At 33.1% G+C, this 19,315-nt stretch overlaps 1 protein-coding gene across 1 annotated transcript in view; it reads right to left on the reverse strand.

Annotated features, from left to right (window-relative positions):
* The window catches only part of LOC129229646 (exocyst complex component 2-like), a 55,316-nt gene that overhangs the window by 3,485 nt on the left and 32,516 nt on the right, over window positions 1-19,315 (reverse strand). The window contains exons 17-23 of the mRNA XM_054864003.1: window positions 16,798-16,871; window positions 15,523-15,606; window positions 15,323-15,438; window positions 14,456-14,540; window positions 11,435-11,551; window positions 3,835-3,976; window positions 105-160 (exon numbers count right to left, since the gene is read on the reverse strand). Coding sequence (XP_054719978.1) covers window positions 105-160; window positions 3,835-3,976; window positions 11,435-11,551; window positions 14,456-14,540; window positions 15,323-15,438; window positions 15,523-15,606; window positions 16,798-16,871 — 674 coding nt within the window. The remainder of the gene's footprint in view (window positions 1-104; window positions 161-3,834; window positions 3,977-11,434; window positions 11,552-14,455; window positions 14,541-15,322; window positions 15,439-15,522; window positions 15,607-16,797; window positions 16,872-19,315) is intronic.

Below are 19,315 nucleotides of genomic sequence, written 5' to 3' on the forward strand. Positions count from 1 at the left end.
TGAAATAATTCAATTTTACATAATAAATATAAAATTGCTTACATTAAAAAAAAGGAAACAACTTTATAAATATACAACTGAAATGTGTCGAAAAGAGAAATTACCTCTGCATGTATTTCAATCAGATCCATTATTGTTTGTTTGATATACACACTGACACCTGTTTAAAAATAATAGTATTATTATTACAGAAACAAACAATGTTTGAAATAAAATAATAGTTTAAAAAACTAAAAAAAAACACGCTTTCGTAGCAAAATGAACTAAAAAGTGAAAAATAATCTTTGGATGATAGTAGTTGACCAATCACTTAATTTAAATGTAATACAAAAAAGCGTGGGGTGCTGTCTATTTACATTTTTGCATGGACAACAAATGGAAGAAATTCAAGACAACTGATAAGAAGTCCCCCACGCTTTTTTGTATTACATTAAAATTAAGTGATTGGTCAACTACTATCATCCAAAGATTATTTTTCACTTTTTAGTTCATTTTGCTACGAAAGCGTGTTTTTTTTTTAGTTTTTTAAACTATTATTTTATTTTTCTGTTTTTTAGTCTTATGTTGGAGAATTATCAGGCGACGAAATCTTTACTAATATTATAAAGAGAGAGGGTGGATTTTTGAGTGTTTATATGTTCGAGGTAATCCCAGGAACCACTGCACTTATTTGAAAACTTCTTTCACTATATGAAAGGTGCTTTCTTACTGAGTAACATAGGCTATAATTCGAAAAAAATCCGATAATTAGTTCTTATTAGTTCCCAGATTTCACGTAAATTGCCTATTATTGGCTATTAAAGGGGCAAAAAATTATTTGCACATATTAATATTATACATCGTTGAAAAGGGTAGAATTTTCCACGTTCTAAGCAATTTGTTTCAATGCTCTAACGTCATTACAACGGGAGCAATTTGCGTTTTTATCTCGAACTTTTTCAGGCTTAGCTTAAATTTTGGCAATACTTTCTACATTAAATCTATCAATAAAAAGTGAAGGAATCGTCCTACAGTTTTCGTTTTGACACCGTTGGAAAAAGCGACATTTTTTACTCCAGAAATATCTCGACCTTTGGTCCAAAAAATAACCTTCTATCTCCAAAGGGAAAAAAGTTACAAGCCGTTAAAAATAAAGTTCGAATAAATCTAATCTCCGTTAAAATTACTGATGTTTTGTTTCTCATTGCCATGATTACGTCTTTTAGCTTCGCTTCATTTTAATTTCTTAAAGGTCCACAAACTTGGCGCCGCGGAATTATAAGCAATGGAGAAATGTTTTCGCCAATTCTGCATATTTTACGATCTACGTTATGATAATTCTCTCAAACAATGTAGAAATTGCGGGAAGAGTTTGAAAACTAGGAGTCTTAGCAATTTTCCCAATTATCGCCAAATTTGTGGACGCCAAAGACCAAGGGCTAATGTACTTCGGCTCTGGCCTTGCTGATAGTGACAAAAGCAAACAATTATAGCCCATAATTGACGATAGCACCAAACCCCCAGTTAATAACCATGGAAGGATTGAGGGCCACTGCCTCGAGATTTCTAACTTTTTTATTTATTCACACATAAGACAACATGAGAAAGATTTTCAGTGTAAAAAAAAGGAAATACACCACTCAGAGCATCCGAGGTTATCGAACCCATGTTTACCGGCATTTGAAGCGAAGTTTCTACCACAAAGCCACGAAGGCCCCCAACGCATAAAGAATGAGGCATAATGAGTGATATAGTTTACATTTTTCTTTGCCAAAGAAAAACCATCCATTTCACTTGCAAAAGGTCTGGGTTCCGGAAGCGTGGTCGCTTGGCGCGTTAGGCGCTGAGCAGTTCAGTCTAGGATTATTGCTTTAAAGAAACCGTAAATGTAATTCATTGTTTTGGAAGAAAGTAATCTTTTGATTTGTTTTTATCCGAGTGAAATGTACGACATTTTCTTCTCTTTTTCTGACGATGATTTTTAAATGTTCCACTGAGTATTTTTTTCTTTTGTTTTTTTCGTTAGACAGATAGATTATGAGAGCGTGGTTGCTGGGCGAGTTTGGCAATAAACAATAGAGTTGCGGAACAATTTTTACATTTGAAAAATATTATTTGATGTCTTTTTTTGTTCATTTGGCGAAATATTTTAAATTGCAGAAAAAACTGCTTCTCTTACTAAATACAGTTTTAAAGTAACTGTAAATATAATTTAATGATTTGATGAAAAGTTTTAAATGCCAAAGAAACTTGAATAGGTTTTTTTTCTTTGAAATGGTGTGTATGCATTTTATACAAAGAAAAATTATCATTAAACATCAGAGGGGGAGGGGGCGGCAATTTTTTTTATTCAACGGACTTCCATTAAATTTTTAGCACGGGCATCGCTGTGCGGGTACTGCTAGTTATTTATAAAACGAGTGTGAGGTAATATCTTAAAGTTAAGACAAGGGCACCCCGATGGGAAGCTGCTGTGAGTCATCGATGTATGTTTGCGTAAATCATATTTATATTACTTTGAAAATTTGAGATTCATTTGAATAAAAGTTTTGTTCAACAATGGTATGATCAGCAATGAATTTCCAATTGAAGGCTCACCTAAATTTTGGCATGAAATTAGTTAAAAACAATTATATTTCATGTTCTAATTACCTTGGAACATTGGAACAAATTTTGTCTGATGCAGATAAATTAAAGGTTTCTGTAGATATTTTTAAATAATTTTTGGGAGCATTTTTTAATGTATTTTTTTTAATTTTCCTTTTTCACATTGTGGGATTTATGCCAAAATATTGATTAAAATTGGAGGAAACTAACAATTAAAAGAGTTAATTACCGTAATTTCGGGTAGATAAGCCGCCCTATCGTATACGCCGCACATGCAATAATTTACTAACTAAAAACAAAAGTTCATCGGATAAGCCGCCCTATCGTATACGCCGCAGAAGAGCGTATCAAACCATAGCGCCCCACACCCTCTATCTATACATATGTACGGATGCGATCATTTATTTTAGTTAGAACAAAACTGTAACAAGCAACTGCATTTGTTAACAGATAAAAATGGAATAAACTTCGTGTAAAAAAAATCAGAAAATGCTACGGTTTCACAAAAAAACCAGTGTTGCCAGATGACATCTACAATTGGTTGGATGAAAAGTTTTCAAATCATTGTTATACTTTGCAGTTCATTAAAAAATTGTTTACCCTTTATCAATTGATTCTTTTTTTTTTTTTAATTTATCATCGAGACATTTTAAAACATTACTCAGACTATAGGGACTCTAACTCAGAAAAGTTAGCGATTCCTCCATTTTTCAGCCTAGTGAAACGTATGTTATCATCACGAATCTGACAACACTGGAAAGAACAACAACAGCGAAAAGCGGTAAAATCGGCGCAAACTAACGCAGGTTTAAGGGTAGGAGAAATTAAATTTGATGAAAAACCTGTTTCATGGTGCAATTTGAGAGTTCTACTAGCGTTTTTTAAGGAATTTTAACATTGCCACTCGATTGGGCGAACATGAAAAGCACTAAGAAAGAATGGTGGGGGGGGGGGGGGAATTTCTTCAGATACGCCGCCCTGGCAGATACGCCGCAGATGTTAAATTTCAACTTCAAAACACGTATAAGCCGCGGCTTATCTACCCGAAATTACGGTAATTAATTTGATTATAGAATATTGCATTGTCATCGGGTCTGAGGTCGCGTGCCAAATTTCAAAAGAATCCGATCGCAGGAAGTGGGCGAAATTTGAGCTGCAAGATTCCGTTACAAGATACATACATACATACATACCTACAGGTGAAGCTAATAAAAGCGTGTTAAAAAAAAAGAAAAAAATCATTTTTACCTGAAGGTTTATATCCAGACTCCCAACTAAAATGACCTGCATATAATCTGGGTTCCACAGCACCAACGATTGGATCACTTTTACATTCCACATAAGTATCGAATAATTTGGTGCTTACTTCTTTGAAGCGTGACATACTGCTCTAAAATCATTTTAAAAAAAACTGATAAATTTTTAAGTGACTCTATATTTAACTTAGAAACTACAAATAACTTAAAGTACAACCACAATTTAACATCTCCATCATTAAACTTTTTACTTCATTTAACACTTATTCTCATTGGCATCAAATTTTTTCAATAATGCTGGTGTTATTTCTTCTGCAAATTTGGGTAAATTACTAGTTAGGGGCATGGCTAAGGGTTTTTTTTATTTATTTATTTACATTGATGTTGAACTGAGCTGTTGCAGTTCTAGTTCATGAAAAAACTAATTCTAACAGTGTTAAAACTTTGAAATTGTACTTTTGTGGTTGTAAAATTTTGAGTAATTTTCAGCAGTGATTTTTTTATACATAGAATACATTGGTTTAACCAATTATGGCCACACTCGCTTCATTATGGACATGCTAAAAAACTAGTAATGGTCATGCTGACTGAATTCAATTATTTTTAGTAAAAAAGTATACAACCACATTAAAACACATTTTTCTTACTTTTCAGTCGCCGCCGCTTATATGAATCACGTTTGTTAAAAACAGTTTTGATTCAGTAAAGTGGCTGGTTCAATAAAGCGACTAATTCAATAATGCTGGATTTTGTTCTGTTTTTGACAATTTGATTAAATAAAGTGATTCATTCAATTAATCACTGATTCAATTAACTGGGGTCTGCTGTATAATCAAGTTTCTACCTACCAATTTGAGGAACATTATAATTAAACTGAAAAATTGCTTTCAAAAAGGTTTGTCTGAGCAACAACAAAAATCAATAGAATAAAAAGTACTATTCTACTGCTGCATTTTTTGTCTTCTGCCAAACTTAGCTTATGTTTTATCATCAATCCTAAACAGGGCCGATCCTAGCAGGTGTGCAGAGTGTGCACCGCACAAGGGCGGCCAAAGTAAGGGGCGGCCGCAGGCCGCACCATATAGTTATTTTAATCAAGCAAAATTCCTCAAGAATATCTCAAAAGATAACTTATAATAAGTCAAATAAATGTGCTGAATTTTAAATGTTCAATTATCAAAGTAAGCGCCGATTTCCCGACAACATAGCACAGTTTAAGAAAAATAGATTGTTAGGGAACATTGTGTTGGTTCATTGTCCATTAATATCTACTCTTTACACACATGCCTCATTTGGTAGCAAAACTTAATGACAGAACCGGTAATCAGGCATGGATACAGGGGAGGAGAGATGAGGGAAATGGGCACCTCCTGAAGCATGAAAGGGTGCCTTCTAAAAGGAGCACTCAGAGCCCAGGGCGGCCACTAATGCTTACCCCCCCCCCCAAGCTTTTATAGACCTAAACAATAAAGACGTATTTTATATTAAAAAAATTTAAAAAGCTATACTGATTAGATACTCTCGCAAGCATTTCAAACAACAAATTCTGTTTTCAACAATCGCGGCTGCTTGGAGAGACAGTGGAAAATTGCGACTCCCCTGAGAGTCAAACGTATATGAATGAACTAAAATTTTGTAATTTCCCCCCTTTACAGCATTTTTTTTTGAATAAAAATTACGAATGAACTACCCGGTTTCAGATCAGAGCTCTTGCCCTGGGTAGTAAATTTAAACGTAACTCCAAGACGAAAATCCAAAAGGATGCCATGACCTCCTTGACGAGACTAAAGAAGGCTTAAAATGACGTTTTTAGGACTTTAATTTCGGAAAATTTTGTTGTTTGAACCACCGATCTTAAGGCCCAATTAAATATCTGATTCACCCCTTCCAACTTAACTTAATCAAACATAGCCTGAAAATGTTGGCTTTAAAATCCAAAATGTGTTTCAAAGGACAGCCCTTCTTAATGTCATCAAAAATTGCTTAATGACATTTTTCGTATTTCTTTTTCGAAATTTTTGCGATGGAAGACCCCAAAATCCATTCCCAAACATTAGTACCAAAGATAGTCTCAATTAGCGTCTTTAGAGAGGCCCCTAAACCTACCCCCTCAGTTTGAAATTGACTTTAATTTCAAAAAACAGTTCGTGAGGGCACACTGAACCCCCGCCTTCTCTTTGTCCCATCGTTATCAAACAATGCTTAAAATAAATGATTTTGGGACTTCAATTTCTAAAAAACTCTAGAGAAGCCTGGCTTATGTAACTTTTCACGGTGCTAGGGCATATATCCATCAATCGTCGAAGTGAGGTAGACAAAAGTCTTATTTGAAAAATATTTGGAGAATATTAATATGGACGTCAAAGATTAGTCAAAATATGCAAATTACTCTTGAGGGGCGGCACATTAGCGCTTTGCACACGGCCGACCGACACCCTAGGATCGGCTCTGATCCCAAATAATAATTTTGAGCAAGAATGACCAAAAAATCAATTATGGTCAAATGTACCCATAAGGATCATTCCACGTCAAAGCGCCTAAATTAAATAGTTGGCTGTGCCGTCATGTCTGATTTTGTCCATTATGTTTTTATGAATAGATATCTATAAGATAAGCTCAATTTTTTTTTAGATTTTTTGAATAACAATTATGCTTTGGAGATTTTTTTCAAAAATTCGATTTTTGATCATTTTTTGGAGTCACCGTTTTGGCATGAATTTCGAAAATCTCTCTTATTTCTTTATTCTTCAACCAATTAAGCTGGATTTGGTATCAATTTGAAGCTTTTTTCAAAATATTTTTCTCTTTAAGTGTGAACGTCAAAAAGTATGCTATGAATAGTTGAGTGTTGCCAATCTTTATCTAAAGTCAGTTTTTATTCTTTTTCATTTGGGAGATTAAATAAGTCATATCTTTGGAGTACCTACTATGATCTGCATCAATTTTTTTATAGCATATTTAAATCATTCTCTTGCTATGTAGAAAAAAGTAGAAGGGTGTTTTTTGTTGTTTTGAAAAAAAAAAATAAAGTGTGTTTTGCAGAAAATACAAGTTTTCTATTGCTTTAAATCCCTTTGAAGCTTAAAAAAGCCCGAAAAATTTCAGAATAATTAATACTGAACTGTCAAAAGATAAAAATTGATTTGTATCAATAGTTAATCGGTAAAAATTGTTCATTTTGGAAAAGAATTGTACATTTGAATAAAAACTGACTTTAGATAAAGAGTGGCAACACCCAACTATTCATAGAAAACTTTCTGTCGGTCACACTGAAAGAGAAAAGTATTTAAAAAAATTTGAAATTGATACCAAGTTCAGCTTAATTGGTTGAAAAATAAAAAAATCAGAGAGATTTTCTAAATTCATGCCAAAACAGTGACTCCAAAAAATGATCAAAAATTGATTTTTTGAAAAAATTCTCCAAAGTGTAATTTTTATTCAAAAAAATCTTAAAAAATAATTTGAGCTCATTTTATGGATAGCTATTCATAAAAAAAATTATCGACAAAATCGGAGATATGACGGCACATATTAGGCGATTTGACGTGAAATGACCCATAATTGAAATATTTCATTTTACTAGGCAAGCTATGGGCACATCAGCTTGAAAGGATCATAAATATCTAAATTAATGGCAAAAAATATCCTTTGAAAAAAAGCTAAGGAGTGAGTTACCAATAAAACTGCAACCTGAGAAGAAACAATATCAGGACCTTAAGAAAAAACCCTTCAAAAACTGAAATGCAAAGAAAATTGCACTTTTTCCAAACATAGATAAAATTCACGTTTGAAAAATATTGTAGTGAGGATATATATTCTCAAAAGATGCTATTTAGATAATCCATTGATGATGTTCCTGGTATGCCAATTACTAACTTGATGTTGACAATACAAGACAAACCTACCCATTGCTGGTCGGACGCCCATAACTAGTCATTTACCCTACATTCAGGCTTCTAATGTTTTGACCCACATAGCGCCAACTTAGTTTTGCTCAATCTATACATATAAAAGTGGACTTTGGTAAATTTGTTCCCTAAGATCTCAGAAACTACCCAGCAGATTTGACTGAAACTTTCACCGTTTGTTCATTTTGATACTGGGAAGGTTTATAGACCGGTTCGAAAAAAATCCAATTGATAGTTCCTTTTTTATTCCAATTTTAGTCCCAATTTTCGCATAAATGCTCCAATATGGGGGTGAAAAAAAAACGTGCACATATTAACATTATGTGTCCATCGAAAGCGCTAATTTTTCTGCTGAAGATGGCATCTGTTAGAAAGTTCTAAGTTGTATAAAAAACGAACTATGAGCTTTTTAGTTCCATGTTCGAAGGCTCTCATCAACTCAATTCATTATTTAGTGTATCATCTCAACTCTCAGTTGATAGCTAGAATTGTTGTACTGTTCAATATTTTTGCTTTTCATGTGACTGTTTGAGGCTTTTCTCAAGTCAACTCTTAAAGTAACGTTTTCCCACAAGATTGGCAAATAATAACTGGATTTGGCTGATTATTTTCCGTTTAAACCATACAGTAAAGAAATTTACATAGAGAGGCCCCATGTATGGTTAAAAGGAGATGAAGTTAAAGCCGGAATTATGGGATACAGCTTTGCAATAATGAGCAGGGTTATGATAACATGACAGCTTTGCGAGGATAGTTTTCACCAATCTCGCAAAGAGACCGAATAAAGTAGCTGGCGGAGTGGTTTGTATTTTAATTCAGGTTTTAATGCAGTTTCTAAAACGTGCTTCATAAACTTGAAACAATATCTAAGTTTAAATTAATAACCAATTGAGTTTTCAGTAATGGAATGTTTTGAATCAAAATGTATCTCAAGATGTTTAGCAGGAAGCTAAGGATCTTAGGATACAGCGGTGCAACTTCTGGATTCAATTTCTTAGTATAGCGTGGCCTCTCGGTGTAATTTCTTTACCCTACGATTTAAACTGAACTTTAATGCAACTAATTGGTTTTTTAAAATTATTTCTGCTGATTGGACACTTAATCATTATCCAATCTACCAGCAAAAACCTCACCAAAATTTCTGCCCAAAGATTTCAGTAGCTGATGCATTTGGCAGTTTTTTCAACTGTTGCTGTTTTTGAAGTCAAAGACTATGTAATAATGTTTCTCAGCTTTCATCATGTAAACTAAATATCGCCATTAAAAGAATCTTTCAAACTTTTTTTAATACGCATAGTAATCCGCCAACTACGAGTACATTAGGCAAATCCATAAACAGCTCAAAAACTTCCTTCAATTTTTCTTTTTAAACAATTTCAAACAATCGCCAAATTTTACTACAGTGAAACCTCCGAATAGCGGATAGTCAAGGGACTAGAAGTTTTGTCCGTTATTGGGAGGTGTCTGCTATTAGGAGGAACTACTTAATTTACCTTCTTCAAAATGGGCTGTTGTTCCCTTTGTAGAAAACAATCAAAACAATTGCGAAAGGTTTACTACATTTTGCGTCAAGCGTAATTAATCTGTTTTTTCCTTATAAAGGTATACTGACAGCACACACTTGTCTTAAAAAGCATTTAATCAATTAAAGTAATCAATTAAAACAGTTTGACATCTCTTTTTTGCACTACCAACGGCGGCGATTCGGCGGAGCAACCCCCCCCCCCTCCCACTTTTTATGGTTAATTTATTTATTTTATCTCGAGTATCACTGTTGCATGATTGACAGTTGGCAATATGACCTTGAATATGGGCAAATCTTTTTCATGTCTACAAATTAAACAATCCAACGAAACTACGGCGCCATAAAGCCGACTGCTACCGGTGCCGGTCTACTCAGTTGCATCTCCTGAGAGCCCCAATTAGAAAAAGCCTGCAGTTTCCTCTTTTTTATCTTAACTTTTGAATAGTTATTGTGTGCAAAATTCATTAAAATCTTAAGAAAAACATACGTTAATTGTTAGACTGACATCAGTTTTCACTTATCTGCTTCAATACTCTCAAAACTAGCCGTTACCAAATTATGACTTTTATTTTCTTTTTCCTTTTTTGCTGCCCGCAAAAAGTACCATGTCTTTTAGTTTTTTTTTCTTGCCCTCAACTTTTAAGCCCCAATCGCTGCCTTTACCCATTACCACCCTTTTAATTCCAAGAAACAGTGATAAGGAAATGACGCGGGGTGGGGGGAGTGGAATATCAGTTGTGGAGGATGAAAAGCTTTGTAAGGCAAGCAGTTACTAAGATATTCTGTGAAAAGAAAAAAAAACCAGAAGTGCTACTATCGCAAGGGAAATTTTTTGTGAAACAACTGTCCGTTATTCGGAGTGTCCGTTATTCAGAGTGAATTACATAGAATGGCCTATATTGAGGGACTGGGACTTGCAAAAATGTCCGTTAATTAGAGGTGTCCGTTATTCGGGAGTGTTCGTTAAGGGAGGTTTCACTGTACTTATTTTGGAAGCATTTCGGATGAAACTGTTTTGCGCCATTTTGTGGTGACCAAAAGTATCTCAACATCTGGCGACAGTATATCTTTAACGAAAATTTGTAACATACCGCTTTACAAAGTAAAGAGGGCGAACATTATCAAAGGCATCCCATAACAATTGCCCCAAATTTGGTAACATTTTAAATCGTACCAAGAACCCACACTAATTGAAATTTCCCAAAATAATTATAGCAAGTATAAGGGGATTACGGGCAGCTACGTTTTTTTAAACAGTTTGCACTTTAATAGCTATACAGAGAAAGTTTTAGACTTTATGTTAAAAAAAAAAAAAAGAAAGAAAGAAAAAGTATTAACAGATAAATCTTTTTAAACATGTGAAGTTGAATTTCACATTTTTGGAATTCTTCAAATTGGTATATACTTAACTGTCGTGCTTTCGTTTCTAATAGAATGCTATTTTGTTCTTTATACTTATTGCTATTTTAGTTTTATGAGTAAGGAAGAAGATAGATTTTTAATGACGTCAAAAATGTGTGTTTTTAATTCTTCCACTTAAAACAGAAATCAAATGCAAGCAACAATTGTTTCTCATAATTATTACTGACCCAGGCAACGCCGGGTATTTTTGCTAGTTTTCTATAAAAAAATAACACATATTTGATTTAAAACCATACACATAATTAAAACCATTCTCATAACTTCTTCCTATTCAGCATACTAAAAAATTCGTGGGGAACATTAGGCAGCTCCTACGAGGGGGCAACTGTCCCCTGAGGAAGTTAATAGATTCAAATCATTTCTAAGGATGCTGAAATTCAACTACTAAATTTAAACTACTGGTACACCATAACATTTATGCATTACCTTACACCACTGCAAAAAACTAATTAAAAAAAAAAAAAAAACAATGTTCTACACAAATAAATCTTTTCCTTTCACAGCATCTATAAGTTGTGTGGTCAAAGTACTTATTTTGCACTAAAATACTTCCTTATAGTAACCCCAAAACACTGAAATTTTTGTAGCCAACTTTTGACTTAGCATATTTTATATCTTAAATTACAAAGATATTTTGCCATGAGTTCAAATATACTAAAAATTGTATTTTTTATGACTTTTTGATGACAATCTACAATTCAATTTAATAAATCTGTATTGAAAAAAAAAAAGTATACCTTGATGACAAGTTGCATATCAGGGTACCCATATTTGACGAAGCTGTCTTGTAATCTTGGAATGATGCAATTTACAGTATAACTGCAGTTACTTAGGATAATTAAACATTTTGCCTCCTGTAAAAGAAATTATTTTATTATGTATTAGCTGCATGGCCCAGCGTTGCACGGTCTCAAAAATATGCGTATATTCGACATTCGAAGCATTTTATGTTATGATATAAATTTTCCTGTTTTCGTAACATTTTTTATTGCTGCTCCACTCCTATTAGTCCCATAGCATAATGTTATATTGCCTTCCTCAATAAATGGACTATTCAACACAAAAAGAATTTTTCAATTCAAACCAGTAGTTCCTCAGATTAGCGCATTCAAACTAACAAACTCTTCAGCTTTATACTATTAGTATAGATTTCATTCTTACTCAATAATGATTGAGAAACAAAAAATAAAATAATTTTTCTGGTACACATTTCTAATTTATCTTCGAAGAAATTGAATGATTGGCTTGTCAGAAAATATTGAGCATCATTTTCCTCCCACAGACAAATGCTGCCAACTTATAAAGTCATGTTTCCAAAATTTCCCAAGGGAAGTAAGAAAAGTTCAACATGAATTTCAAAAATAGAATAAAAAGGAAAAGAAACAATAAATTTTAGTAATTTAACTACTTTTTGAGTGCAATAACAAAATAAGATGCTTTTAAAAATTACAAAGTAATAATAATAACAAAAGTAAATCAAACCAAAAATTTTAAAGCAATGTATTCTTCAGTCAATCAAATGCAAAATTGTAGGTGCAAATTTGGACGTAGGTTAGGAAATCTTAGGTATCAAAATGAAATATTTAGTTGCAAAATATGATTTATAACTGCTAATTTCTAATAGTGCTCTCAACTAAGAATAGTTTGTTTTTGCAAATGAGAGGAAATATGGAAAATATTTATTTTGATCTGCAAAAAAATATTTTAGTAGAAATAAAATGTAATAATGGCCTTTGAACGCAGAATAGTTATGGTACTAATATTAATTTCTGCATTATAACCTTATTATTAGCATACATTCATTAACATTATTATTCTTACTTAGCGTTTATGTAGTATTGTAGGATAATACATAAAGAAATGTGAACTGTACGTCCTAAATGTTAAAATTAAAATAGAACAAAAGTTAAAACAAATTTTATGACAAAAGAATATTTGCTTTTACAGAAAAATGGTAACAAGATATTCTTCCTGTACCAGTACACCCCTGTTTTTACGTTTTGGATTTTTCAGGCACTTGATGAAAAATTTCTGAAGACTGAAATAAAACAGCTCTTTTACACATAAAATGTTACTTTTTTAAAAATCACTAGGGGACTCTGCCCCCTGATCGCTGACGCTCACCAACCCCCGAAGATTGTTTCGAAATCTTATTTGATTCGCACAGATTTAAATCGTGAATTTAAAAAAAAAAAACAGATTAAAAACGCATTATGAGCTCCCTTTGGAACAAAAAGCACCCCCCTCCCTGGGTTTCAAAATAACTTGCAGAAACTTGCAGAGTTGTAAGGGCTAAGGGGCTCCTGATCATTGCAAAACTGCAGTTTTGTACGTTTGAAAAGAAGCTTTCATATTTGTAGTCTCTAGTAATATACTTTGCTCTTTAGCTTGGGGCTTGAATTGAGCTGAGCTTAAGATTTTCCGTTGAAATCGAAACCCTTTAAATTTGTGAATACGAAAGAAGAAACAAGCAAATCGAAAAGACGTAACTATGGCAACGCCAAATAAAACATCAATAATTTTCATTGGAGTTGAGATTATTCGAACTTTATTGTTAATGGCTTGTAACTTTTTTTCCTTTGGCACTTAGTTTTTCGACCATAGGTCGAATTAGATCTGGAGTAAAAAAAGCCGCTCAATTCCAGTAATTTCAAAAAGAAAACTATAGGACAGTTCCTTAGCTTTTTACTGATAGATTTAATTAAGAAAGTAGTGCCTAAATTTTAGCTAAGCCTAAAAAAGTTCGAGCTAAAAACGCAAATAACTCCCGCCGTATTTAAGTTAGAGCATTGAAACAAATTGCGTAGATCGTGAAAAATTCTATCCTTTCCAACAATATATAATATTAATATATGCAATTAATTTTTCCCCTTTTTAATAGGCAATAATGGGCAATTTAAGCGAAATTTGAGCTTAAAAAATTAATTACAAAAAAAAAAAACTAATTCAAATTTTAAAAAATAAAACCCCAGGTGCACCCCCCCCCCCCCCCCCCGGGCTCGAAGTAATTTTGCACAAAATTTCAAGGCTGTAGGTGCTATGGGGTCTCCCGGAAGCAGGCCCGCCACAGACTTCCTTCCAGAATTTCTTTGAGACCTTACTTTTATTTACTATAAAGACAAAACAATTGCAATATGTAATCAATTACCCAGAGTAAAAAGAACTTGTAAAAACTTCTTTGTTATAAAACACCTTTTTTTCTTGTTAAAAAAGTTTAAAGTAACTGGAATATTATTGGATAAAAACGAACTAATAGCGATCGCCCCTGTCCACACTTGTAGTGACGTTAATGCTGCTGTATGTAAACAGTCAAATTTATTAACTTTCCTTTTAACCCCACATTTTCTTTTATACGTTAATGATGAAAACCTATTATTACTGTTTATACAGATTTTTGTGTTTGCACACATTCATTATTGTACAAAAATAAGCTAGTATATGATAGCTAATAAATATTTGATAGACTCCATCAAGTATTTCTCAAAAAAATGACAATGAATGAAAAATACCAAAACATATTTTCATCAAAATCGCATTATAATTTTTTTTTTTTTTCAAATGTTCTTCTCTAATGCTCTCTCTCCACTTTCTACTTGAGTAATTATTGATTTTCCAAACCTGGAGCGGCTGCATGTGTTTATATTTCAATCAAATACTTCCCTTTAATGTGTTGAATATTCAAAGATATATTATGCAAGTGCTGGTTTTGTAAGTTTAAATAAAATAATTAACATTTTTATTAATGATTAACTACTTACATCAGATGGAATATCGTTTTCATCATCCATAAACATATTTGATGTATTAGCTGTACCTGTTCTGGGAATAAGCTGCTTATTGCCTCTGCATGAAAAGAAGTAAAAGAAAAATTATATGAAATTCTGGTGAAAAAAAATTTCATTAATAAATTTACATATTCAAAGTATAAAACAGTTAAGTCTTGCCTTACGTGAAGGATGCATTCTATGACCCCTAGTAAAAAAGGAAAGGAAGGAAAAAAGGGTAAACAGCATGTCCCAGTTTAACCTTCAAGACCTTTATTTTTGCAACCGTTAGTCCCAGATACATACTTCATAGCAAAAATGGTCAAAATAAAGAGCAGACTGAAAGTTAGAAGCAAAAAAGAATTTAGTGAAAAATATGAAACCTGATTGCCTACCTCAGGAACCTGAATGCATGTGTAACAAGTTTTCCAAAGAGGTTGTTTTCGTCTGCCCAGAATACGGATAGAGCTGTGGAGTCAGAGTCGGAATGATTTTGAGGTAAAGGAGCTTTGAGTCTGGAGTCGAAGGCTTTAAATTGCAAGGGTAAGAGTGAGAGTTGGTCATTTCGCTCCCAACTCTGCCAGCGCTAATGAGTAAGAGTCATAGTCATGGAGTTAGAAATGGATTGATTTTAGGGTAAAGAAGCCAAAGTTCTAAAATTTCAGGAGTCAGAGTCTTGTTCTCCCCCGGCTTAGCAGCCCTGATTGTGGCTGAGTTAGTTGGATTCGGCCAGGTTATTGAGTGCAGCGCTTCACAACTCTACAGTACTGTTTTAAACCACTGCAGCTCATTACTAATTTTACAATCTATCTTATTTATTTATTTAATTCCATAATATTCAAAAAATAGTTAATATTATACCTCTCATCTTTCTTGCCAGAAGCTAGTGCCATTTTTTCTAAAGCAATAGCAAAGGCTTGTAAAAGACTTTGTGCAGATTGCTTTATTGCTGCTTGGACATTTATTTGAAGAAAAATCTGCAAATAATATTATGACGTTAGAATTATTACTTTAGGTACCAAAAAAATATAAAATGTTGAATAATCAATCAACCTACTTACATCCGTTTCCTTAGGCCCACATTGTAACACTGTCTCACGAACAAGTTGTAATGTTTCTACCACCCTGTTTTCAAATAACAATGGCTAAAAATTAAAGCAATAAAATGTATTTCAAAAAGTGTTCACCATTAAAGGAGAAGAAGTTTTCAAAAATTAATGAAGAACAAGTGAGAAAATATATCAACAAAAATATATAATCAAGAATTAAAAAAAATTAAATAACCCTAATTCAAAATTTAATTTAAGGAATTTTCCAGGGTTAACACCTGCACAATGAAATAACAACAACCAATGTCAGATTTTGATCAAATTTCAGTTATGAATAGAAATTTGTCTATGAAGTAGTAAACTTTCCGAGGCAACAAAAACTAATTCTTTGTTGTACCTCATGTTTGTTCCCTCCTAATCTTCATGAGGGATGCTTGAATTTTCTTAATCTTCATATGTTTTCTAACCTTTTTGAGTTACATTATTTAATACCATTTATTTATTTAATGAGTCTTCAGAATTGACAAATCATAAGAATATTTGAAAACTAAAAAATTTCTGTCTAAAAAATTGTGTTGTCTGTGTTGGTAGTCTTAAATAGTGTATGTATTACTTTTTCAAGTGTAATTGATGTCTTCATAGGTACTTAAGATTTATTTCAAAAAATAATTTACTTTATCTTACAAAATTGCAATTTATATAGTAAATTCTTAACAAATGAGTTTCTTCCACTTGGAAGAAATCCATTTCTTTCAGAGGGCTTTTTCCAAGGTTTTTCCGCTTTTGAACACACACAAACACAACGATGCAGTCAACTACTTCACAATATTTAGAAAGAGAAATGTATTTTTAAGTTAGCATTTATTATAAGACAAATGAGCCATACAATGCAACCTAACTTTTCCATTGTTTTAGTGCTTTACTATTGTGGAGGCTTGGAGTTAAGGTAAAATCAATCATGTATCTTTTTTCTGAGGTTTACTAGAACTCTAAATTTTTTTTTAAAGGGAAAGAAATGCTTTGCAAGAGTTACACAGTACTCTGAAAAGCAAGAAAGGAAATGAATTCAAATGCCTCAAAGACAAATGAAAATTTCAAGACTTTTTCAAGAGAAAAAACATCTTTGTTTCAAAACTGCTTTTAAGTCATTACAACTGTTTTTCTATTAAATATTTGAAAATATTAAGTGGGTCATATTTTTATGAAAATATTTAAGTTAGAAAAGATAATCATGTAATAAATTTTAGAAATATCCAATAATAGCTAGACTGAATATTATTTACTTACTAATTGTGTAGTGCCACCATTGTGATCATCAATTTCAACCACCCATGTCTCTCGCTCATCCAAATGCTGAATATCTTAAATGAAAAGAGGAGGGGACAAACTCAATAAGTCATCTAAATAAATTCTTAGCTTTTTAGTGATGCACAAAGGGGGGGGGGGGGGTGAACACACTACAAATGAGTAAAAATCCGAGTCTTTTACAGCCAATGTTGACAGTGGTATATTTTTCATGGGGGGGGGGGGTCCTTTTTAGGGGGTCACTTATCAGGATACCTTTGGAGATATTAGGTGAAAGGGAATTGCGGGATCTCCCTTGTAAAAGTTTCAAAATTGAAATCTTAAAGATGCTATTTCAGATCATCTTTGGCAATAAACATTATTGAGATAGGGCAACTTTGGAGACCCTCCTCTGAAAGTTTTTAAAATGGAAGTTCTGAAAATGATATTTAGGCTATATTTTATCTGTGACAAGCAGTAAGAGACGGGTAAGGGTTCCGCATAGAAATGTGGTCGCATAGAGCAACTCTTAAGGTTTTACATTGTTGAACTTGAACTATAGTACTAATAATAATACAATTCAACACTTTAAAATGATTTTTAAGGAAAACAAAGAAAATAAATGTTTTATTCCATGATTTCTCCTTTTTAGGCAAAATGATTCAATTTGTGTTTGCTTAAAGTTTTACAGAAACTGCTTTTTCTTTTCAAATTTATTCTTAACTTGTCAAAGCAAATCTCGAATTGAGTCATCAGCTATGGCCGTTGAATTATCGATGATATCAAATTGTCTCCAAAATATGCTATGTTGAAAACTGTACTTTTGCTTACCACAACAAACATCTAAAACTTCAACATCTAAATCCAAAATACCATCTAAAAGTCACAAAATTTGTTTTTAAATCATCAATCAATGGCTGGAAAAGTTATCAAAATTTAAATATTTTCTCTAAAGCTAAAATTATTATGTTCCATCCATGGAAAAATATCAGTTCTCATAGATTACTAAAACAGCCAAAAGTCGATAAATAATAGTTTACATCTACTGTGTCTATATCGCAAAATGTCCCACCCCCCACATATACACCAAAACATGGCACAACAAAAACACAAGCATTTAGAGAACTCCTGGCTCTCGACAAAAGGGTACAGGGAAAAAAAACGAAATGTAAAAGGAATCGCCATTCTATTTCAAAGCTCAGATTGGCAACTACCCTGCTGCTCAGTGGGGATCGAGTGGCTGCTTTTAACCCCTTGAGGACCAGCGCTCGGAAAACGAAGCGCAGCTACGGGACCGAACGTTCTGAAATGGAACGTCGCCATCGGCCCGAGAATTTACAGCAGTTAAGCCTAACTGAACAAAAATATTCATATAAAATCAGCATCTCAAAATAATGGCTTGAAATTTTAATTTTGCTTAAATAATGTACTACTGATTACTAATTATTAATATAAAGACTATTACATTATTAGAAAGAAGTGAAATAAGTAGAATACTAAAACTTTAACCATGTGCACAAAATTAAATGATATGTGCACAAAAACAGAGTTAGAGTTTGACATCGTGAGTGTGGAATCAAAGAAAAAGAAATGTAGCAAAAAAACATGTTCCTTATGTAATTTTGATTAAAACAACTTAGGTCAACGAATTTAAACTAGTTATATTTCCCACGCGACAAGTCTCAAAACTGCTTCATAATTCACTCGAAAACATTCCCTTTCACTCACTTTGCTAACTATTTTTATTGCAGTTTTCCATTCTCTAAATGAAAAAGAATAAATACAGAAGAACAATATCAGAAAGGATTCAAAAATAATCATAAACTTCAGGCCTCTTGAAATCATTCATGTACTCTCATTGAACGGGGAATCCCAAAAGTCTGGAACACATACGCAAAAATATTTTAACCTTCCCTCCCTCCCCCATAATTTATTCTGCTAGATGTATATCTCTTTCAATTACTCGTAAAAAAAAAAGAAAAAAAGATATAAACAAGAGCAATTGAGACCTCACAAATCATATGCGCAGAGCAGTGATTCACTGTTGTTTACATAAAAAAAAATCTATCCCATTGAGAGGCCCAAATAAGAAACTAAAGCGTGTACATGAAGGTCAAATACCATGTGACTCGAATATGATCAAAGTCATAGCCATTCAGCGCCATCTATTATCGTTTAAATATTCCATTCAATCGTTCCATTTCGAGAAAGCATATACGCGACGCTGGGACGTCAGCGTCGATCAGAGCGCGTAGCGGATAAGTGACGATGGGCTGATAGGAAAGGAATCGTTGCGTAGCGTCCGCGTGACGCTGGGTGCGAACGAGTTAAGGGTTGATTTAACATTATGAAAATAGGCCAAAAATTTTGTGCTATGGGAAACTGGTCGCTAAACAAGGGTGGTCGGTTTGAGACGTTTCACTGTATTAAAACCCGAGAGTGCCTGTCTGTGTGTGTGTCTTTGTGTGTCTGTAACCCTATCTCTTCCAGACTGGGAATGTCTACAAGGTCAATACCGGTA

This window comes from Uloborus diversus, chromosome 1, assembly GCF_026930045.1.
Source record: "Uloborus diversus isolate 005 chromosome 1, Udiv.v.3.1, whole genome shotgun sequence".
Taxonomy (NCBI): domain Eukaryota; kingdom Metazoa; phylum Arthropoda; class Arachnida; order Araneae; family Uloboridae; genus Uloborus; species Uloborus diversus.